Source organism: Lissotriton helveticus, chromosome 7 (genome assembly GCF_964261635.1).
Source record: "Lissotriton helveticus chromosome 7, aLisHel1.1, whole genome shotgun sequence".
NCBI lineage: Eukaryota > Metazoa > Chordata > Amphibia > Caudata > Salamandridae > Lissotriton > Lissotriton helveticus.
Window position 1 is genome coordinate 1,924,679,403 of NC_136068.1, and position 24,256 is coordinate 1,924,703,658.

Consider the following 24,256-nt stretch of genomic DNA (forward strand, 5'->3'; position numbering starts at 1 on the left):
GGGGGTCTGTAGAAGAGCCACGTCTTGATGTTTCTTGTGAAGATGGGAAGTGATGCTGTCTGCCTGAGGTGGAGCAGTAGGACGTTCCATGCTCTGGCAGCGAGGAACCATGGACTTTCTGGCGCGAGGAACCATGGTGTAAGAGAACTGGGCTGATCATAGGGTTTTTTGGGGTGCGTGGAAGTTGATTCGGCTGTTGTGGCACACTGGTCCGGTGTTGTGGAGGGCTTTGTGTGCGTGGGTGAGGATCTTGAAGGTGATTCTAGCCTCGATGGGGAGCCAGTGGAGTGTGTGCAGGTGTCGGGAGATGTGGCAGTGTCGTGGTCGATTGAGGATCAGTCTTGCTGCAGTGTTCTGGATGTTTTGTAGCTTGCGGGTGAGGTTTTTGTTTATTCCAGCATAGGGTGTGTTGCCCTAGTTGAGTCTGCTGGTGACAAGGGCGTGGGTGATGGTTTTTCTGTGTTCGAGGGGGATCCATATAAAGGTCTTGCTTAGGAGGAGGAGGATGTGAAAGCAGGAGGATGTGACGGAGTTGATCTGGCGGTCCATTTTGAGCTTGGAGTCTAGGATGATTCCAAAGTTGCGTGTTTGGTCCGTGGGGCTGGGTGGGCTACAGAGGGTGGGGGCCACTAGGTGTTGTTGCAGGCGTCGGGGTGTGGGCCCATGACGAGTACTTCTGTTTTGTCTGTGTTGAGTTGTAGGCAGCTTCTTTTCATCCATTTGGTGACAGCTTCCATGCCTTCTTGGAAGTTGTGTTTGGCTGCGTTGGCTTTGCTGGATAGGGAGAGGATGAGTTGGGTGTTGTCTGCGTATGAAATAATGTTGCCTCCGTAGGTTCTGCCGATGGGGGAAAAAGGAGCCATGAAGACGTTGAAGAGCGTTGGGCTGAGGGAGGACCCCTGTGGGACTCCGCAGGTGGTTGATGTATGTTCCGAGAGGAAAGGGGGCAGTCTGACCCGCTGCGTTCTGCCGGAAAGGAAAGTGTAGATCCAGTTGAGGGTCTTGTCCCGGATACCTGTGTCATGGAGTGTGTGTATTAGGGTGCGGTGGGTTACCATGTCGAAAGCCGCTGAGAGGTCGAGGAGGAAGAGGGCTACTATTTCTCCTTTTTCCAGTAGGGAGCGGATGTCGTCTGTTGCTGCGAGGAGGGTGCTTTCTGTGCTGTGTTTTTTCTGAATGTGGATTGTGGCAGGTCGAGGATGTTGTGCTCTTCGATGAAGGTGGCAAGTTGGCTGTTGAGGGTTTTCTCAATGACTTTCGCTGGAAACGGGACCAGGGAGATGGGTCTGTAGTTTTTGAGGTCGGTGGGGTCCGCCGAGGGCTTCTTCAGGAGGGGGTTGATCCCGGCGTGTTTCCAGTCGTCGGGGAAGGAGGCGTTCGCCAGGGAGCGGTTGATGGTGTGGCGAAGTATGGGTGCGATGGTGTCAGTGTGTCTTTGGTGGTGAGGGTTGTCCAGCTGTCAATAGTTGGCTTCAGGTTGTCGGGCGTGGCTGGTGGGGGTTTGGTGTGCTGGTTGTCTTCGTCGAAGTTGTCGTAGATGTTCTTGATTTTGCGGTGGAAGAAGGTGCTGAGTTTGTTGCAGAGGTCTTGTGAGGGGGGAATGTCAGTCCACTCGCTGGTGGGTTGGGCAAACTCAATGATGATGTTGAAGAGTTCTTTGCTGCTGTGTGTGTGTGGAGATACTGCCTTCAATTGCAGTTTCCCTTGTGTTTCTGATGAACTGGTGGTGGGCGGTGGTGGCGGCTTTGAAGTTCTTGTGGGCTTCTATGGATTTGGTGTTCCTCTAGGGCTTCTCGAGGCGGCGGCAGGTGCGCCTGGACTCTCGGGGTTCGGGGGTAAACCATCTGGCCTTCTTGGCATGTGCGTTGGTGTTCTTCTTGATGGATGCTATGGTGTTGATGCTGTTGGTGATCCATCTGTGTAGGGTTCGGGCGGTAGTGTTGGGGCTGTCGTCTTCCATGGTGTTCATGGTGGAGTTGCTGATTGAGGAAGTGAACTGGTTGTCAGTAATTGTTTTCCAGTTCCTTCGTGGGAGCATGTGCTGGTGTCTCTTGATGGTGGATGTTCTGAAGGTGAATTGGATGCATTGATGGTCTGTCCATGGGAGTTCGGTGGTGTGGCTGAAAGTGATGGAGTTTCCTGTTGTGAAGAGGGGATCGAGAGTGTGCCTGCTGAGTGAGTGGGTTCGGTCACGATCTGGCGGAGTCCAATGTTGTGGAGGTTGTCCAGGAGGGATGTGGTGTAAGTGTCCTGTTGGTTGTCGAGGTGGAAGTCAAGGTCTCCCAGCAGGGTGTAGTTGGTGGATGTGATGGGTTGCAGGGAGATGAAATCTGTGATGGATTTGGCGAATGGTCCTCGGGGTCCAGGTGGCCAGTAGATGAGGGTTCCAGGAAGGGTGGTGGTAGGGCTCGCCAGTATTTTGATGTGCAGGTGTTCCATCAGGTCTGTGGGATCGTCAGGGAGTGTGCTCAGGCGGAGGGTGGATTTGTGGATGTTGGCGATTTCTCCTCCTGGGCGGGTGGGGTGGTCATTCCGAGAGATCTTGTATCCCTGGGGAATGGCGATGGCGATGTCTGTTCCCAAAGTGTTGTTGGTCCAGGTTTCTGTGAAGAATGCTACGTCTGTGGTGGTGCTGTCAAGGAGGTCCCAGATTTCTGTGGCGTGTTTGTGGAGTGATCTGACGTTGAGGAGGATGCATTGTAGGGTCTTCGGTTCGGGCTTTTTCTTGCTGGTGGGTTGTGCTGGGTCCGTGTTCCTGGCGGGGAACTCAGTACTCTTTTGCTTATAAGGTGCTGCAGGTGTGCCAGCAGCGGTGACAACTGAAGGGTCCGTGGGTGTCGCCTGGTGATGCAAGCTTGCAGTTGTTGTTGCGGCCTGGGTTGAGTGCGTTGAGTGCTGCTGGGGCATGGCATTGGCTATACGGAAGTCCAGGGTTCCTGGCGCCGATCATGGTTGGGTCATGGACGGACGCAGACGGGCTTGCCTTTGGCGCGCCTTTGGCATGTCAGCAGTGCACCTGCTGCACACAGCCGCCATTAAGTAGAGGTCGGGTAAGCTGGACAGCTGGGAGGCGGTAGCTGGGAGGGGAACTGGCTTGGGCGGTTGCTTTGGTTGTGCTGGGGGAGGGACCGCAGGGCCAGCAGGGGCAGGAAAAACAGGCAAAAAAGAGTGGAATAAAGTGGAATAAAAAGAAAAGTACAAGAAAAGTGGAGGAAGGAGATAGAAAGGAGAGTGAAAGGAAGAGATAAGAATGAGGGTAAAAAACGAGTAAAATGGAGCAGGAGAGGAAAAGCGGAGCGAGAGAAGGAGACAGAGGTCCATTGGGCCACCAGGGATGAGGTGCAGGTATAACCTGCGGGTGGAGGAGGGCCTCCAACACCGACACTCTAGAGTGCAGGGGAGGCCTCACTTAATGGTGGAGCTGCGAGGGTGGGAGAGCAATTTCACTGAGAATGAGTCAGTGGTCTTGCTCGCCTATCCCCTACTGCAGCCGCCATTAAGTAGGGTTCAGGGAGGGCTGGACAGCTGGGAGGTGAACTGGCTTTGGCCTTTTCCCAGAAAGAGACCGTTGAACCAGAATGTATTGCGAGAGAGGTTTAGAATCATCTCGCAGAGATGAAAGCCGAGGAAGCCCTCGGGTTCTTGAATTCTGAAATGACTCAGCCCCCTTCTAAGATGGGCCTGGTGCAAACGAGAGGCCAGAGGAATAATATAGCCTTTTCCGTTTCTGATGTCTGCTCTGTAGATTTGCAGCTGGTGGTTGTATCAATGTCTGTTGGTAGGAGCAGCTTATTCCTTCTAATGCACACCAATGTCCTGTTAGTGCCATTGAGGCACAAGAGCTCTTTGGTGTTGATGTATTTTCTGGGGTATCGTTGTGGAATGATGTTGCCGAATGCGTTTGACAACCATTCACGAAAGTTGCGGCTAGGTGATGGCCGGAAGCTGAAAGGCTCAGGGTATAAAGAGATACAAATTGCTCTTTCCTTCCTCATATTGTACTGCAGTAATTGCTCCAATTTGCCCTAGTGTGGACCATTTGCCTATATTTTTTCGCATGAATGAAAATTCCCAAAGGCCCTTGTACAGCAGTCTTTAAACCTCTCCAAACCTATGTTATTTTTCCAGTACGCTCATACCATATTAGAAGATCCACCATTAACACTTAACAGCAGCTCTTGGCTTTAATACAGAGGGTTGCCAAAGCTTTGCCGAAGTGGTGGCACGTAGAGGTCTTACACTTTCTTGAAATATGCCAGCAGTGTAACTGTGTTCACTGACATTTCTTTGTTTCAGTGGGCCATAGTTCGTATTTTGAACATGCCATCGCCTGGAATGAACACATAGATGATGAAAATGTGATGGTTCTGATGTTCGAAGAAATGAAAGCGGTAAGAAGTGTTAACCGTTGTAAGCATGTATGTCTTTGTCATGTAGTATGTTGAGGGTACAGTCGCCCTGCACACGTATACTATGTTCATCATGGTTACTTGTGCACCTTTGGCACGTAATATGTTGCGGGAACGGCTGCCCTCTTAACTGTATTTATTTATTTATTCATTGTTTTATATAGCGCAGACATGACCCGGTTAGGATATCAGAGCGCTTCACATTTACATAGCCTTACTTTTTCGACAGCAGGTTTATAACGACCTTTAAGCAAAAGTAACGAGCAAAAATCAATTTGAGAGAGAGACATTTGTGCTTATAAAAACATATATACATGACGCAACAACTACTAGAGATTGCTTTGTATTACATAGTATATGATTAGGAAAGTATCCTAACAGTATCACGCCTACTGTTATTATGGGAGGAATTTGCTCATAAGAATAGTCTTGGCTTCTTTTTTGACAGCTGAAGTGGTCAATATTCTTTGAATGCTCGGGGGAGTGAGTTCCAGATTCTTGGTGCCCCACCAGAAAATGCTGTCATAAGTTGTCTTCTTTAGAAAGGGGGCCGGTTTCAGAAAGAGATCTCCATTGGTCTGAGAGACTCTTCTGCCTCCTGATAATGTGGCTTTCTGGGCGAGGTGTAGCAGTGTTTTGCAATGTATCGCTCTGTGGGTGATACATGCCATCCGTAGTTGGATTCTTGCTTCGTAGGTTAGCCAATTAAGCACTTTCAGATGTGGTCAAACTTTCTGGAGCCTGTTATAAGTCTCATGGCCGCATTTAGACTAGCTGTTAGCGGGGATGTTGAAATCTTGGGTAGTGCAGATAAAGTTGTGCATCCGTACTCAATCCTCAAGATGCCTAATGCTTGTAGTGCCGTTTTTAGGTCTGATGTATCTATGAAAGGTTTCAATTTCCTAAGCTAGGTCAGATGGAAGCAGGCATTTTTTGCCAATGTGTTAACGTGGGTTTGCATGTTCAGGTTCTTATCTAGAGTAATTCCAAGAGAGTATAGTTTAGCGCAGTGATCAGCTTGGTCCATTCCTTTATATACGTAGAGCTTTTCTGGAGGGAAATCAGAAGGATTTCTGTTTTATGCGGATTAAGCTTGCAATGATTATTAGTTAGCTAATGAATGGTCCTCTTTAGAGCCTGGTTCATGATGATGATCTCTTCCAATAATGTAATCATTATATATAGCTGCTTGTCATCTGCATAGATGTGGAAGGAGATGTTTGCCTGCTGTAAAATGTATGTTTGTGGTTCTACATAGAGATTGAGTGGAGCAGGGGATAGTGTTTAGCCCTGTGGTACTCCAGTAAGATTTGGGGATGATGTTGATAGTGTTTGGCTCACCATGAATCTTTGTGATCTGTTCTCTAAGAAGGATTTAAACCACTCAAGGACTGTGCCCGCTAATCCCATCTTTTCCTCCATTCGGTCTAGTATTTTGACATGGTTTGCAGTGTTGAATGCAGGCGAAAGGTTGAGCAGAATTAGGAGACAGGTTTCATTGCAGTCTAGCGCAAGTAGCGCGTCATTCACTATGTGCGGAATTGCTGTTCCAAGTCTGTGGTTTGGTCTGAACCCCGATTGGCAGTCATTCAGAAGTTTGAATTCAGAAATGGGTTGGCTCAGTTATTGAACCCATTTTTCCAAAAACATTGGCTAGCATGGGAATGTTTGTTCCTGGTCGAAAGTTGTTAGGGTCTTAGGGGTTCTTTAAGATTGGAATGATTTGCCCTGTTTCTAGGTAGTCCAGTAATGAGCCTTGCGATAGCGAAGCATTACTAATCTTGGTTCACGAGGGAATGAGCAAATGGTTTGTTGTAAACCAGCAATTTGAGGGGAGAGGGTCATTGTAATGATTGTTCGGGTTTATGGTCAATAGCGTTGTTGCAATTTCTTTGTGGTCATATAACTTGAATTCTGGCCATAGAGTATTATTTTTGGCATTGCCTGAGCGGGTTCAGACTGAAGCTTAGCTGTAGTGCTCTTTTGGATTTTAGGGATTTCTCTGCGGCTTTCATTGAGCTCCTCCTCCAGGGCCTTGGCTTTGGCTGTAAAAAGAGGAAGTGAATTATTCACAGCTGATGTTTGATTTTCTTGCTATTAGAGAGGATTTAGCCGTTTTGTTAGATTGATCTTTTAGCAGTTTTGAAGAGTTTCTTCGGTCTGTTTTTTGCCTTATCTAGTTTTCTTCTAAAGCAGTCTTTTTCTGATTTTAGCATACTTTTATTGTAGGCGTTTCTGGCCTGTTTTAGTAGTTTTATATGGGGTGAGAATGGGTGTTATCTCCATTTTCATTCTGTTAGTCTGAGTGACCATTTTTCTTCATTGAGGGATCCGTTAAACCAAGGTTTTTTATCTTTGTCTGGTATTCTTTTGGGTTTTAAAGGGGCTATGTCATCAATTATTTTCGTCATTGCGGTGTTGTAGTATTCCGTGAGTTTGCTGACTTCTGCCAGGTTATTAGGAGGTTGCCGTTCTTTCTCACATCGTGCTTCAAGATTCTCCATATTGAGACCTTTGTGTCACAAACCCATTGTCTGGGTTTTATTGATTGTGAGGATGTTTTCCTTTATATGTAGGGTACTTGATAACCCTGGGCGAAGTACTACGCTATGCTTGCGTAGTTTGCACTACTTCGCACTCCATGAATTACACGTAGCACAGTGCAAACACGTGTAGCAGTCTTTTTTTGTTTGCTCGCGGTCCTCAACGTCAAGTTGGTGACCGCGAGCGAGCAAAATGACATCCCGGCGAGACTGTATCCTCGTCCGCGATCAGCAACATCAAGTTGCCGATCGCAAGTATGGAAAATAAACCTCCCAGCGAGATTCTCAATGAGGGGAGGTCAGGTTTCTCATTGCGAGTGGTCGCGTATGCTCGCTACCGCTATCGATGAGAAACAACCAGTCCGCGTTGAGAAAGCTGCCGCTTGAGTAGAAATCTACTCGAGCGGCAGAAAACAACCGATTGCACTGTTCAAGATGCGGTTTGCACTGATTGCACCGTGCAGACAAGCATCCAGCACTCAGTGTGAACAGCATTTTGCACAGTGCACTACGCAGTTCGCGTAGCTTGTGTAGTGCGAAGTACACTTCGCGTAGGTACGCATAGCGCTACTATGCAAACTACTCTCAGGGTTAGTACTTGGGAGGTAATAATGTGATGATCTGACCAGTCACAAGGGATGATCTTGATTGCATCAGCAGCTTCTTTGGAGATGATCCAATATAATGTAGAGCCTTTTGTGTGGGTTGGTAGCTTGCATTCTTGAATCAAAGATTGATCTTCAAGGAAGTCTTTGAGCATATTAACCTGAGTATCATTGTGATCTTCCCAGTGAAGATTACAGTCTCCTAAGAAAATATTGTTGGATTGAGGAGCAGAGTTTGCTGTGATGATTTCTATCAGCTGGTCTATGAACATGGTGTTTTTGCCTGGGGGGTGGTAAAACGCATGTAGTTTGCAAAGTTGGTTATCTGTGGATCTTAAAGATAGACCGAGGTATTCACATGACTCCTGGGGGCCGAATGTACTTTTGTGATGTTGATGTCAGATTTATGTAGACAGGCGATGCATCCACCCATTTTTTTTAGCCTGTCTAGTCTCACAATGCTGTAGTTCGGTGGGACCAATACATCAAGGCATGGGGAAGATGATTCCAATAGCCATGATTCTGTTAGGATAGTTACGTTTAAGATGAGGTCTGCTACATCTGCGGCATATTTCTTTGCTGAACGACAGTCAAGAAGTAGGCATGAAGTAGGTTTCTGTGGGAATACTCCTATTGAGTCTTGATTTTTGTCAATGAAAGCCACTTTTTTCAGGTTGTTGATGTTTGATTTTCTGTAGTTAGCTTTTGAAGTTCTATTTGTGTTGATTAGGACTGATTGGATTTTATGTTTGTCTACCTTAGGGAGATAATTGGGTGATGACTCATATGGTGGCAATAGGATTTGTATCTCAGTATCTGTCAGGTATCTAAGTTGATTGCGAGGTCAGTATAGTCTGTTTGTCAAGGACATTTAGCTTGTTATGGGGTTCGTGTACTGATTTCTGAAAAAACAAACTTTTTGAGAGATATTTATCTGATAGGTTTAAAATGTTCTTCATATCTCTGATAGCGAGTTGCAAGGCCTTGTAAGTCTTGTTCGATTGAGAGCTGAGATATTCTAGCTCCAGTCGGGAAGGGGGAGAGATGGGTGGTTGTTGTAGTGCGCCTGTAGGTTTGCTGGGTAAATCTATCCCTGGCATGTTGTAGCTACTTTTTGTCTTTACTGTAGATATATTCTCCTATTCGTTAGAACTGTCTCAAGATTCTTATTATTGAAAATATGTTTACACCTCTTGTTGTCCTGGGCAATGGCTGCTGACTCCGTCCTATCGTATTTTTCCAAAATAATGCATGGCCTGGAGTTGGGGCTAGTACTGGGGATAGGGGCCTGGGGACTATTGAGAAGTAGTGTTGCTTTACAGTGTTGCAGGCTGTTGTTCCTAGCTTCGGTGATTCAGGGCTGTTAGGGGCTATTGTTTATAGCTTTGCGGATTTTGGATTCCTGTTTCGACTCTTGAGCGATGAAAGATTCTATCTTAGCAGATTGACTCATGGGTGGGCTAACATCTTGTGAGTTGTTGTTTTGCTGGCGTTTTGAGTGACTCCTAGGTAGGGTAATGGCTTGTGAGATATTGTATTGCTGAGTTTTTCATTGAGGGCTGTTAAGAACTCATTGTTTTAAAACAGTGAAGTATTCGTTAAATTGTTCTAGATCTTTGTAGGTTGCTTGTGTAAGTATCGGCTATTTTTATAGCGTGTTATGTCCAGTGTAGCTCTTAGATTCAGAGAGGGTGTTATCAACATATTTGTGCCGTATGGAATGTTTCTCCATTCCTGTATGTTTAGCTATTTATTCAGAGTATTGTGCCAACCTGGCATTTTATTAGCGAAAAATATTAGGTTGTTAATAATAGCACGATTTTTTATGTTAAAGGAGAAATCAGAAATGAGAGTTTCTGGTTTTTTTCTCAGTATGTTATGTTTAAAGGTTTTTGTTGCCTTTTTAGAGAGATTAGGGGGGTATAATGTAGTATAGGAGGTACTTCCTGCATGTGAGAAGTTGGCCTGGCATATCCTGTCCACGATTCTAGTGGGCACCTTGCACCAGTGCAAACGACTTATTGATGATAGGTTAAAGACAACCATTAGTGAAAGCTATCCTAATGGTAGCTATAGAAAACAGCCTTCAGGCTAAGTCTTGGAAGAATGTAAGCAGCTTGTTTTACCAGTCTATAAACTTGAGAACCACACCAGGTATATATATGAAATATATGTATTTATTCTAAGCACATCCCACTAGTCTCTTTATGAGGCTAGATGCAAAAGTGCATTCAGTAAACTTAATAACACACAGTAAATTAGCACAATATACGTTGAGCCCTAGGGACGTACCAAACCATATATTGAGAAAGTGGTATAAGAATCACGATTTGACTAGACACAAGGTTTAGAGCCTATAGAATAACAGGTTCACAAGGAACCACCCATGGTAGTGACACAGGGGACCCACGGGGGATGTGTGCAGTGTAAGAACACAGCCGCAAGACTCCGTTAGCTTCTACGGGGAAAGTTGCGGTTGGAAATTTTAATATAAAGGACACTCAGGAGAGGACTTTGAGCAAACCCCTTTAGACTTAAGGGGTTCTAGGGCCAACATCCACAGAAGCAGCAGAGTACTCGAGTTACCTCACCCAGGTAAGCTGGGTGCATAGGTGTGTTTTGGTGTCGGGATTCGTCGTCGTTTTCAATAGCAATCTGCTGCAAAGTGCTGCTGCCGTCCAAGTGGAAAGTGTCTGGTGTGATTCAAGCCTGGATCGAAGATGGGAAAAACCTGAAAGCAGAGGGGACAGAGTCTGGATCACTTGCCAGTGACCAGGGGCACGATAGTCGAATGCCCACCGATGGGTAATTTCAGGTAAAAGAGGTGAAGCTTGACTCTTCAGCCACAAGGACCAGGAGGCGTGGATGACAACCAGGATCTGGAATTAAACTGTCCCACAAATGATGTTGAGTGCTGCGGTGTCGGTGCCCGGATTGGACCCAACAAGCCTTGGCAACAGCAACCCTTGTAGGAATCAAAGAAATGCTTCAGTGTGGACCAGTAAGGTCCGAGGGACTCACCACGCAGTGGGAAGTCAGGGCACGTCAGGAGCAGCCAGGGAAGCTCATAGAAAATCAGAGTTGCCTTCGTAGGGACCCACCAGTCAAAGGACCAGGGATCGCGAAGGAGCCTCAAGCGGAAATGCAAGAAGCAAGCTCACAGAACACTCGTGGAGTGTAGTCCCACAATCTTCAGTGCAGATGGTGCTCGGGAATTGGGCTACAAGTAACCCAAAGGACAATTTGAAGGAATGTCGAGAAGTTAATGCACTAGCAAATGTGCATGGTGTACAGGGGTTCCGGTTCCACGTCACTCGTGAGGGCCGTGGGTCTCAGCTTTGCTGGGAACTTGGGTTGGCCTCTGAGAAGTCTGGATATCCTCTTCCTGTGTTGCAAATACTTCTGAGTCCGACGGGAGCTTTGGAAATGCAGATGTTTCATTGGTGCCTGCCAAGCAGGGGAGTCACTCCTTGACCCCAAGGGAGGTTATTCCGTCCTCTAGTCTTTAGTAGAGCGTCGAAGTTCCAGGATTCAGTTTCAGAGTTTTGTCCAGGTGTAATCTAAAGTCCTGTTGCCAGGGGTTCCTTACTTATACCTAAGAAAGGGGTTGGACATCCTCTGGGAACCCACCTATGGGAGGGTCTGGAAAGAGGGGTGGCTACACCCATTTCCTTTGTCCAGTTTCACGCTAGAGCAGGGGCTGAGTGCCCCTGCAACCTTGATTAAACTGGGCTATGCACAGGGAAATGTGCCCCCAGTGCAGACTTTAAAGCACTTTCAGAGTGCACCCACCCAGCCCCAATCCACTAAGGCCTGTCTGGGAAGTGGTTACACCTCCCTGTGTCAGAAAACCTATTGTCCAGGCCTCCTCTGCCGGAGTTTCGGCCAGCAGCAGGAGGTCAGACTCGTGTCTATGGCTGCAGCATCCATTTAGTGATGCCAGGGCTCTTTTAAACTATTACCGGGTAGACCGGTGTGTATATGTCTCTCCCTCTAGAAGGGTGGAATTCTACCCCACCGCCAGGACTGGCAGGGTGTGGGGTGTATCCAAAGTGTTTGACACCAAACACAACATGTTTCCATGCAGAGTTAGCATTTACCGCGGGGTTATAATGCACATAAGAGCATATGGTCTGGCTGCATCACAGAACAGCAGACACCCGCAGCGAATGGGTTAATATGTCAGAAAAAAGAGAAACATGGGAACCCTACTCACAACGGAGCCTTGGGTGATTAAGTTGATAAACAAGAAACAATGGCTCCTGTGACATGATACCGAATTATTTCTAGTACAAAGGTCAACACAATGGCAATAGTAAGGGTTAGGGTAATGTATGAGTGAGAGTACCCAAAAACACAAGGGAGGTCAATCTATGCCAACAGTTTTGTTTATATAGTATAGACAAAGAAATCAATAAATGAAAGGCAGCTGCTTCTTGGTTGGTTCCTAGATGGCAGCAGGCCCAGGCTTCATGCAGCAGATACAGTTACTCCTAAGGTTGCACAAAGTTACCGGACACCGCTTCCTATAGCAGGGATATCCTCAAATACCACACATTACAGGCTCGGCTTTAGGCGGCAGAGCTGTCCCTCAGGCACCAGCGCTGTCCAGGCCCAGGCTTTGGACATGAACTGTGGGGAAGAGCCCCAAGCAGGGTCCGGAATCTTGTCCGAAATAAATAGATGCAACGTAGGTGACATCACAGGGAGCGCCTTCTCCCGACATCTTTTGATCGTCGACATCATCGATCCTTTTCCTTTCTCGCCCCCATCTCTGGAACAAGCTGCCATTTCTGCTTCTTTCTATTGCGGACAACCAGCGTTTCGGTAACGAATTGAAAATGTGGCTGTTTGACCAGAAATAACGCAAATTGGATATGTCCTCTAGTCTCTGGAATCTCCGCAAGCGTCATGAGACCTACCGGTGAAATGCGCGCTATATAAGATTCTCTGACTTGACTTGACTTTCTCATCCAGTGACGTCACAGAAAACGGTGTAACACATTGCATTTCTGTGATTCACCATAAATATTGTGAAAATAGTTTCAGGGGTTCATTGCGAGGTAGGAGCCGGACCGCTGCACGGTTGGTGCAGACAAGCAGAGCCGCCGCCACGCTAGCCCCGGCCGAGCTGTCTATTGGAAGGCCATGCACCCTCTTGACAAACATGTTCCCATTTTCATGGTACTTTGCTTGTTTATTCATCCAGTCCACATACGCTATAGCTTCTTGACGCCATATGAATCCTGTCTAGAGGATATTTATCATAAAATTGGACATAATTTGTTAAACAGTGATCCAGAAAAATACAATGTGTCAAGAAGTAAGAACTTCTATATACAAAATAAACTCCATTGGAACTATTCAAACCTAAGATTTGAGATTTCTGTTGAACTTTCGTAAAGATGATTCTTGGCTGGAGCTAAGGGTGTGGCGGCAGGTCTGCACAGCCATGCTGGCCTAGTGTACCAGCTCTGCTCCCTGAAGCTAGATACCTAGGCGGGCGCCTCTTGTCAGAAATAAATGAATGCCCTTTACCCGCTGACAGGTGTCTCACCGTGTGTGTTGGGGGACATTTATAGGATGTTTCTATCTTTGACCCAAGTAGTTTGCATGGCGGTCACACCCAGTAGAGATGCCAGCAGAGGGCCTCCCTTACATTGTGTGGCCTCTCAATGGCAAAGTGTCCATTGCGGCTCTGCTGTTTCCTCACAGGAAGCAATGCTGTTTGAAATTTGAAGTTTATTTATTTTTGCTTGATTAATTAAAACCATTGCATACAAAGGATAACATTTCTCATGGTTGGTATTAAAAATATAATAAATGGTATTTAAAATAGCACAAATAATTAAAATGCTCTGTATGTTCGCCATGTTCGATACCAATATTATCTTAACTATGGCTGTTCCTATTACATTCCAGTTGGCTCGTGTAATAATTAGTTTTTTTGCCACTCAGTCCAGTGTATTGTTCTTTTTGCAGTTATAGCAAGGAATTTAATTCGCCGACAATGTAGCTGAACCAGGTCGGGTTTGACGCACATCATTAAGGCTTGTCTGCAGGTTCTGGCTCCGTACTGTTTGAATGCTGGCTTTAACAAGGTAACCCTTATATCTTTTAACATGTTGCAGAGGCATATAACATGGATTGCGTCCTCAACACCGCTGCCGCATAAACGACACTGCTGGGCTCCTTCCTTTCTCTTCCAAGGAGGCAGGAATTGGTTAAAGGGACCTACCCCCAGTCGGAAGTTTAGGAATTTTTCATTGATGTTAATTTTTAATCCCGTATTCAGGTAGAGCTGGGGTTTTAGTTTCTTATGTGTATGTAGAACCATCCAGCCATGTGATCGTTTGGCTAATGCTTTCCTTCTCAAACTAAACGAGATGGGGGAACAGAGAGGAGGGTGGAGGGAATGTCTGCCTTTTTTGGTGGGTGTCATATCGGTACCCTCCTCTAAATAAGGCACAAACTACAAAAAGTATGTCACTCTCACCTACCTGACAGCAGCCAGACACAATCTTCCTGTGATCAGGAAAGTCATTGTACCGTAATCCCCCTAAACAGCGGTGCCTCCCCAGAGCCTTTATTTAGAGGTCATTTCTTCAGTGCAGATCAACGCTGCCAACATTAGCATTTTTATTCCTTCACTCCATTTCTGCTGAGCTTTAAATAAGGTGCTCAGTCTGTAGCCCCAGGGACTGCTCCACCTTTATAGGGTTAAACTACCAGTGAATGAATGATAAGCAACTCTCAATGGTTTAGCGAGTTGAGGACACACTGTTAGTCATGAAATAGCTGCTGTGTAAGAGACTGCAGCCTCTTATCCTTCTCAGGTCGATTAAATTGAATGAAAGTGACACAACAACAGAAAATCATACTTGCGCCTTGAAAGTGGTTCAGATGGGCTACTTTTCTTGAGAATGCACTCACTGGAGTATGAAGAAATGTACAATGTATTTCAGGCTGCGCAAAATGTGACATAAAAACGTGAAATACTATTTATATGCTGTTGCTTTCCTCTTGAGTTATGCAGTTAGTTCTTCTCGGAATTTGTTGGAACTGGTTTCTAGCTGTGAAAGTTGCACATTTTCAACATCAGCAGGAGTAATTTTTCAGAATGCAGTTTACCTCCACCGCCCCTGAGCCACTCCTCTTGATCTCATCCCCACAGACTGTAGTCGCCCACTTATAACCCCCGCACTGCGCCCATTCCGGGAACCGTACCAGAATTGTGCATCTGCATTACGAACACAGCCAACAGTCATTGCATTTTTTGTGGTGGTTGTTGGCCGCAGTTTTTATTACTCATTACATACATCATATTTGTACATTTCCCTGGACACCTTCTGGTGGCCGGGGTCATAAATCATTATCATACATGATGTAAATGTAGGCGTACTTGTAAAGCGCACTGATACTCCTGAGTGTCCTGGCGCTGTACTCATACCGCTAGGGAACCCTTCCTGGTTTTTCCCCGTGAAATGTCCACTCCTGGACATCCCCAGGGTGCAACCAGGCATCCCTAGCACTGTAGGGGGCGGTTGTGGAGATTAAGCAAGCTATTGCCCAGAGTTGCAGCGCGGGACCCATGCTTAGAGTAGGCACCGAGGCGAGAAATCGGGTCCGAGGAATTATGAGCCCAAGATCTGCCGAGACAGCCAAGGCAGGAATTGAACCCTGGTCCCGGGCCAGACCTCTGCATCAGGGTCTGCCGCTCTAACCATTGATCACAAATTAGTTATCAATCGGTGTTGTTGGACATCATAACTCATGGGTCATAAATCATCGGGTGTCATAAATCATTCTGCCGCAACCAGCCATTATTTTGCTGTCATAAATCACTCTGCATGGGCATCATAAATCATCAGCCATAAATCGTGGTCATAAATCATCGGACTGTCATAAATCACCCTGCCACAATCTTTCATTATTCCGTTGCCATAAATCAGTCTGCATGGGCATCATAAATCATCGGCCATAAATCATCGTTTGGCCATAAGTCACTGGTTTGTCTTTTGCTCATTTGCATCTCCTTGGGCCATAAATCACCCTGACAGCTCGTGAACTGTTCTTTGTTGTTTTCCACGCCCCTTTGCGGGGTGGGGTAGCCTTACCCTGGAGTTACACCCCAACTCGCTACCTTGCTAGACTCCTTTTGTGCCCTGACGTCTGGTGGGGGTTGGGCTGCGAGTGCCGTCTCCGTTTGCTACCTTGATTTTTCTCAGGCGTACTCACCCAGCCGTAAGGCATCCCAGAGTGAGTGGCCCTCCTTCTATACACCGCCCTGTCTGTGTGTTTCCATAACTAAACCAATACCTTTTGTTTCCACCCTTTTTGGTGGGCAGCATCTTTCCCCGGAGTTAGGCCACAGCTCGCTACCTTGCGGGACTCTATTCAATTCAATTCAATTCAATTGATTTATATAGCGAACTACATACCCAGAGGGTCTCAAGGCGCTTATAGAAGGGTGGAGAATTACTTGTCGAATATCCAGGTTTTAAGCTGTTTTCTGAAGGCTAGGTGGTTTTGGGTAAGGCGGAGGTGAATGGGAATGGAGTTCCAGGTCTTAGCCGCTAGGAAGGAGAAGGATCTTCCTCCCATGGTGGTTTTGTTGATGCGTGGGACAGCAGCGAGGGCTTGGTTGGAAGAACGTAGCTGGCGGGAGGGGGTGTAGAAGGATAGTCGCGAGTTGAGGCATTCGGGTCCAAGTTCGTAGAGGGCTTTGTGTGCGTGGGTGAGGAGGCGGAACGTTGTCCTCTTGTTGACGGGGAGCCAGTGGAGGTCTTTCAGGTGACCGGAAATGTGGTCTTTGCGCGGGATGTCTAGTATGAGTCTGGCTGAAGCGTTTTGGATGCGTTGGAGTTTTTTCTGAAGTTTTGCGGTGGTACCGGCGTGCAGGGTGTTTCGGTAGTCCAGGCGGCTTGTAACCAGTGCGTGGGTGACCGTTTTTCTAGTTTCGGTGGGGATCCAGCGAAATGTTTTTTTGAGCATGCGAAGAATGTTGAAGCAAGATGATGAAACGGCGTTGACTTGTCTGGTCATCGAGAGTGAGGAGTCCAGGATGACGCCCAGGTTCCGTGCGTGGTCCGTTGGGATGGGTGCTTTTCCTAGGGCCGCTGGCCACCAAGAGTCGTCCCAGGCGGAAGGGGAAGTACCTAAGATGAGGACTTCAGTCTTGTCCGAGTTCAGTTTTAGACGGCTTTGCTTCATCCATTCGGCTACTTCTTGCATCCCTTCATGTAGGTTAGTTTTGGCGGTGTTTGGGTCTTTGGTGAGTGAGAGGATCATTTGAGTGTCATCAGCGTAGGAGATGATGTTGAGGTTGTGTTGGCGTGCGATGGCCGCGAGGGGGCTCATGTATACGTTGAAGAGGGTAGGACTGAGTGATGATCCTTGTGGCACACCGCAGATGACTTCGGTGGCCTTTGACTTGAACGGTGGGAGGCGGACTCTCTGAGTTCTTCCGGCAAGGAACGAGGTGATCCAGTCCAGAGCTTTTCCTTGAATTCCGATGTTGTTGAGGCGTTGTATAAGGGTGCTATGACAGACTGTGTTGAAGGCTGCGGAGAGGTCAAGGAGGATGAGGGCGACTGTGTCTCCGTTGTCCAGTAGTGTTCGAATGTCGTCTGTAGCTGCGATGAGGGCGGTTTCGGTGCTGTGTTTGGCTCGGAAGCCGGACTGTGAGGGGTCGAGGGATTTATTGGTTTCGTGGAAGGCGGCGAGCTGGTTGTTGACGGCTTTCTCAATGACTTTGGCCGGGAATGGTAGGAGCGAGATGGGGCGGTAGTTTTTGAGTTCGGTGGGGTCTGCTGTGGGTTTTTTCAGAAGGGCGCTGAGTTCGGCGTGTTTCCAACTTTCCGGGAAGGTGGCGGAGTTGAGGGAGCAGTTGATGAAGTCTCGGAGGTAGGGTGCGATGATGGAGTCTGCTTTGTTGAAGATGTGGTGGGGACATGGGTCTGTGGGGGATCCTGAGTGGATGGAGTTCATCAGGCGGATGGTGTCTTCAGTGGAGATTGGGTTCCAGTCATAAAGGATGTTCAGGGGGGTTTAGGTTCGGAGGTAGGTTGTGTGGGATGATCTCTGGGTTGGTTGTCGAAGCTGTTATGGATGTCGGCGATTTTGTCGTGGAAGAATGAGGCTAGGGAGTCGCAAAGAGTTTGAGAGGGAGTGATGTCGTTGGAGTTGGCAGTGGGGTTGGTAAACTCTTTGACGATGTTGAATAGTTCCTTGCTGTTGTGGGCGTTGTTGTCTAGTCGGTCTTTGAATGCGGATTTCTTGGCTGACCGGATAAGTTGGTGGTGTTTACGGGTGGCATTTTTGAAGGCGTCTCTGGTGCTGGTGTTTGGATCTTTTTTCCAGGCTTTCTCAAGGGAACGACAGAGTTTCTTTGATTTCTTAAGGTCATCGTTGAACGAGGGGGCGTTTTTGCTGCCTAGCTTGATATGACGTTTTTTCAGGGGTGCTAGGTTGTCGGCGCTGTGGGTTAGCCATTGTGTGAGGTTGATGGCTGCTTGGTTAGGATTCGACGAATAGGCAGGGGGGTTTTGAAGAAGCGATGTGGAGATCTGGTCGATGGTGATTTTGTTCCAGTTTCTTCGCAGAGTCGGTTGAGGGTGGTTGTGGATTGTGGTCTTTTTGTAGTCAAAGTGAACGCAGCTGTGGTCCGTCCAATAAAGTGCTGTGGTGTGATTGAAGGAGATGTGCTGGCTGGAGGTGAAGATAGGGTCGAGTGTGTGTCCTGCGTAGTGGGTGGGGGTGTTTACAAGTTGTTTGAGTCCGAGGTTGGCGAGATTGTCCAGAAGGATGGTGGTGTTGCTGTCGTTGCTCTTTTCCAGGTGGAAATTGAGGTCTCCCAGTAGAATGTATTCCTCGGAAGGGAGGGCGTGTGGGGTGATGAAGTCAGTGATGTCTTCACTGAATTGAGTACGGGGTCCTGGTGGCCTGTAGAGGAGGGTGCCTCTGAGTGTGGTCTCGGGGTCGGAGTGGATTTGGAAGTGAAGATGTTCGGCGATAGTAAGGTTGTCGTCTGAGCTGGTTGAGAGGCGGATGGTGTTCTTATGGACGATAGCGATGCCTCCTCCTATTTGGTTGGTGCGGTCTTTTCGGATGATCTTATAGCCGTCCGGGATGGCTATGGTGATGTCTGGAGCTGAAGAGGCGTTCATCCATGTTTCTGTTAGAAAGTCGACGTCCGGAGAAATGGTGTCTAGTAGATTCCGAAGGTCGATGGCGTGTCTGTGGACCGAGCGGGTATTGAGCAGGATGCACTTCAGGTGGGTAGTGTCGGATTTCTGTTTGGTGTTAGTGGATTTGGTGTGGGTCTTGGTGCAGTCGAACTTGCAGGAGAGGCAAGTGAAGGGTCCATGGATGTGTCCCGGTGCAGCTTGGTAACAGTTTGGTAGACGGCCGGGGTTGAGGGCAGTGAGGGTTGCGGCGTCGTATGTAATGCGGGTGGGCTGGGATTTGCGGGGGCCAGGGGGTCTAGCGCTGGGCGCGGTCCAGGCGCGGACGGGCTTAGACGGGCTTACCTTTGGCGCACCTTCGGCGCGACCGCTGCGCGTGGACGCTGCGCGTAGGTCCATCTGTCATAAATGGAGGTAGGAGGGGGCGGAGCATGGGAGGGGCAGCTGGGAGGCGGTAGCGGGGAGGAGAAGGCAGGCCAGGAGAAATCCCAACAACAAAATGGAGGTCAGAGGGAAAGCGAAACCGGGGCACAGGCAGCAAATGTCTAGTAACATCGAGAAATCTGCAAATGTATCTGCACGCTGAATCAGAGGCTCAGGAATGTCGCGCTGTTAGGCAGAGCGGAAAGTGTGGCTCTGTGTTGCAAGGCGCTAAATGCGGGTGAAAGGGCTGATCAAATAAAGCTACGATAACAGGCACAGCGATACCACACACAGCAAGTACAGTTAAATTACAATACCAGTTCCAGCAACGATATTAGCAGTGCGCTTCAGCTGAGGGCGAAAGGTGTAGCAGCACGATCGTAATCTGGAGTCAGGGAGCGTGGGGGGACGACCGCTTTGGCGCAGGTCCAGAGGGTCACAATTCGTCAGAGGAGGTGGTGAGCCCTCTATTCGTGGGTGGGAGGGGCAGCTGGGAGGCAGTAGCGGGGAGGAGAAGGCGGGCCAGGGGAAATCCCAACAACAAAATGGAGGTCAGAGGGAAAGCGAAACCGGGGCACAGGCAGCAAATGTCTAGTAACACCGAGAAATCTGCAAATGTATCTGCACGCAGAATCAGAGGCTCAGGAATGTCGCGCTGTTAGGCAGAGCGGAAAGTGTGGCTCTGTGTTGCAAGGCGCTAAATGCGGGTGAAAGCACTGATCAAATAAAGCTACGATAACAGACACAGCGATACCACACACAGCAAGTACAGTTAAATTACAATACCAGTTCCAGCAACGATATTAGCATCACGCTTCAGCTGAGGGCGAAAGGTGTAGCAGCACGATCGTAATCTGGAGTCAGGGAGCGTGGGGGAGCGACCGCTTTGGCGCAGGTCCAGAGGGTCACTCTCTTGTGCTCTGCTTTCGGGCGGGGGCTAGGCTGCAAGTGACGTCTCCATTTGCTGCCCCCTCTTATTAGACCACTTCACTTAGTCGTGTGAGGCATTCCAAAGTGAGTGGCCCCACTTCACTTAGCCGTGTGAGGCATCCCAAAGTGAGTGGCCCCACTACACTTAGCCGTGTGAGGCATCCCAAAGTGAGTGGCCCCACTTTACTTAGCCATGTGAGGCATCCCAAAGTGAGTGGCCTACTCCTAGACACCACCCGGTGTATCTCCATAGCTGACCATTGTCCCGTCAGCACTTTTCGTTCTTGTTAGCCTGCGACGCTGCTGTCATAAGTTTGGGCGAGGGGGAATTCGCAATTCTCCGTTGCTGCTCTCCCAGCTCCCTCATGCAAAGGTGAGCTGCCCAGAGGGCGCATCGCCTTATATCCCCTTCACCCTTCCTCTCTTCCCTTTGTCCTTTGAAGTGGGAAGGGAACAGGCCTTGGCGCATTTCACCGAGCGGCACAAACCAGCGCCAACCGGATTAGTTCCCTAGGGGCTCAGGCGGCCGCCATGGCACCGACCCTCGAGGCATCCTTCGGGGGTGGCCTCTGCTATAACCCCCGCACTGCGCCCATTCCGGGAACTGTACCATACTTATGCATCTGCATTACGAACACAGCCAACAGTCATTGCATTTTTTGGGGTGGTTGTTGACCGCAGTTTTTATTACTCATTACATACATCATATTTGTCCATTCCCCTGGACACCTTCTGGTGGCCGGGGTCATAAATCATTATCATACATCATCACAAATTAATTATCACTCGGCGTTGTTGGACATCATAACTCATGGGTCATAAATCATCGGGTGTCATAAATCATCCTGCCGCAACCTGACATTATTTCGCTGTCATAAATCACTCTGCCTGATCATTATAAATCATCGGCCATAAATAGTGGTCATAAATCATCCGGTCACAATCTGTCATTATTCTGTTGTTATAAATCATTCTGCATGGGCACCATAAATCATGGGCCATAAATCATCGTTTGGCCATAAATCACTGGTTTGTCTTTTGCTCATTTGTATCTCCTTGGGTCGTAAATCCCCCTGACAGCTCATAGATTGTTCTTTGTTGTTTTCCACGTACCTTTGCATGTGGGGGGTAGCCTTTCCCCGGAGTTAGGCCCCAACTCGCTACCTTGTTGGTCTCCTTTTGTGCCCTGACGTCTGGCAGGGGCTGGGCTGCGAGTGCCATCTCCGTTTGCTACCCTGATTTTTGTCAGGCGTACTCACCCAGCCGTAAGGCATCCCAGAGTGAGTGGCCCTCCTTCTACACACCGCCCTGTCGGTGTGTTTCCATAACTAAACCAATACCTTTTGTTTCCCACACGCCGCCAGGGAGGCTCCCGTCTTCTTGCGGCTCCCTCCTCCCTATGTCATCCCGTGCGCCTGCTGCTGCTCTCGGTGTAGCCTGCCCTTGCTGTTGCCCCATTCAAGCGCTAGGCTACCAACCTCTAGCTGTGTTTCGGGGAAGCTGACGTCCGGTAGGCTCTGACGGCAATCTTCCCACAAACGCCATGGTGCTCTGGTCCTTCCTCGTCATTATGCGGTGGGACGCTTGTGTCCTGTACGGAGTCTTACAGCACTGTCTTCTCACCCATGGATCATTCATGAAAAACAAAATTGGGAGACAATCAGATACCGTTTGTGGTGGCATGATACAACATACATTACTTAAATCACATCCTCTACTACGCCCATGCTCCTGGCAGGGTCCCCCCGGGGAGCACTCCTGCAAAATCAGTGAGCCTGATTGATATTCGCCCGGCTGTACTACCCAATCCGCTGTGCCTAATTCTTACACTGGGAGGAAGATAACCTGCGTTATACTGCCCGAAACGCGCCTCCTCGGTAATCCCAGTGAGCAAGAAACATGATTCTATGCCAGCACCACTGCACATTGCACCCGGCCAAACCTCCCGGGATGGCACACACCCTGGTTTCTTGCATCCCTCTCCATTCTAAATTAGTAGTGTCCGTTGAAGGACGGTGACCGCCTGCCCAATATTCAGTACACTAGCACTATCTGGCATTGTGGTATAGCGAGGTTGTCCTTTGATGCTGATTGAAAACATAAACCGATACCAGAAATGACATACCAGCCTTTTTGCAAAGCGCGCAGCCACCTCCAAATAGGTTTTTTTTTTTTGGCTTGGTGCGCCGTCGGGGAGATTAAATGAGCAATTACCCTGAGTAACATGGAGCTGGGCTAACCTGCCGCCGGCACCAGTGTAGAATAAAAAAGCCTTTTTAGGGGTTCACTGATGCACCTGGTCCTTAAATCAACAAATAAGAGATTGGCACGGAAGCTGTAATATCAAAAGAATGCATTTATTAACCTCACATGAGGGAGACTGCGTCAATACGGTACCCTCAGGCCACTGTAAGAGGCAGTCCAAGGAGTACAGAAACCCTGGGCCTTTTATGCCCAGTTTATTGCTGAGTTAGCATGAAGACTCAAAAAGAGGCAGTACAAGAGTGCACATGAATAGCTATTACACATATAAGGACTAACAGAAAATACTTAGTCAGCAAAGTAGGAGGAGTAACAGAGTTGCTGACATCAGTTAACCGCTTCCGTGCGGCGCGAATTCCCCGCCCATGCTGACTCCGCCTTGTGCGGGCGGAGTCATGACGGAACGGTTCCGTCATGAGCACAGCTCAACCGACGCTCATGACGGAACCGTTCCGTCATGAGCATGGAAGGGGTTAAAATAGCCGGATAGTCATTCTAAGAGCAGGTGCATTCTACCAGCTAGGCCTTTCTGAGCATGTGCAGTGCTCTGGCTCAGTGCTGAAGAAGTTAACTGTAACTGATGACTTAAGCAGAATACAAGGGCAGGCAATAGTGAAGAGGGAGAAGCACATGGCGAACACATGGCTCACTAAAATGGCTGCCAAAAGCAAAATGGCTGCAGCTGATGCTAACAGGCATTGCAGCTAGTTTCCACAGATGGCCGTTTTAGCATTAGCTGAAGACATCCGCTATGATCTAGAAGGAATACAGGAAATATTTTGCACATTTCTTTTCATAAATTTATTAATATCCTGATCCAATGCTAGGTGGGAATTACATCCTAAACATTTCGATGAACGAGTATATATAAGGTATCGGCAGGAGCAGAAAGGGAACAGAGCATTGGGTCATAATGAACAGACAGATAGTAGAAGGAAATAATGACTATTATTACAAACAAAACTATCAATATTTTCCAACCCCAAGCAGAAAGCAAATCTCAAAACCATCCAGTCCAATTCTATGTTTCAGGGCTCTGATGTATTTCAGTCACCTTCCCGCTGTTATTTTCATGAGGGCTAGAGTACCAATTAATAAGTTCAGGAGGAGGGCAACGTAATATTTGTCAACTGTTCAAAAAAACGTTTCTCTTGAAGAATAAATATGCCTAATGAAATATTAAAGCAATTAGACATATTGTTTCAAAAACAATCTTCACTCCAGGGGACCAGGTGGACCAAACAGGACCATAGGAATTAGGACGAGGAGCCGCAAAGGGCTGCTCCTCCTCATAACTGGGACGCCCAAAGGGGAACATTGCTAAAAAGTACTTGAAGAAATAGAAGCCGCTGTACAACCAGCCAGAGGGGAGTCTTCTCGCTGTGTCCGTCTGAGTCTCACAGACAGGCTCCTATCGGTCAAAAAGTTATTTTCCAACGGTGGAGCTGCACAACTTGCAACTCAAGAAAACAATCACGGCCCAGTTTGAAGAAGAAAACCACTATCTTGTCCAGTATCTCAGGCAGTGCACCAGTATTCTTCACTTTAGTCTAACAGGCACCAAGGGCACAGCACCTGTACCATGAACTCAAGTCCTTCCCTAACTCCTGTGTTGCTCAGCTGGCGCACTGCTCTTTTGTCGGGGCCACAGATTGCACCCAGTATGCCCAGGCATCTCTTGATCAACAGAGGTGCAGACTTGCTTTCACTAGGGCCAGGCCCCAGAGGCCTGATGCTGGGATATCTGAAGCAACCCTTGTTTCAAAGGGGGTCACCTCAAGCAAAGCCTCCTTACCGTCGTTGTCAGTCTGTGACTCTCTCAGCTGGGCATCTAAAACTGGATCCACGCAAAGAATTTTCCATCCTGATTTGTGACCCCTTCTTTTGCCCAAGACAGT

General features: G+C 48.0%; 1 protein-coding gene across 1 annotated transcript in view; it reads left to right on the top strand.

Moving 5' to 3' along the window:
* LOC144770904 (sulfotransferase 6B1-like) overlaps positions 1-24,256 on the top strand; it is a 366,913-nt gene that overhangs the window by 276,379 nt on the left and 66,278 nt on the right. The window contains exon 5 of the mRNA XM_078655695.1: positions 4,297-4,391. Coding sequence (XP_078511821.1) covers positions 4,297-4,391 — 95 coding nt within the window. The remainder of the gene's footprint in view (positions 1-4,296; positions 4,392-24,256) is intronic.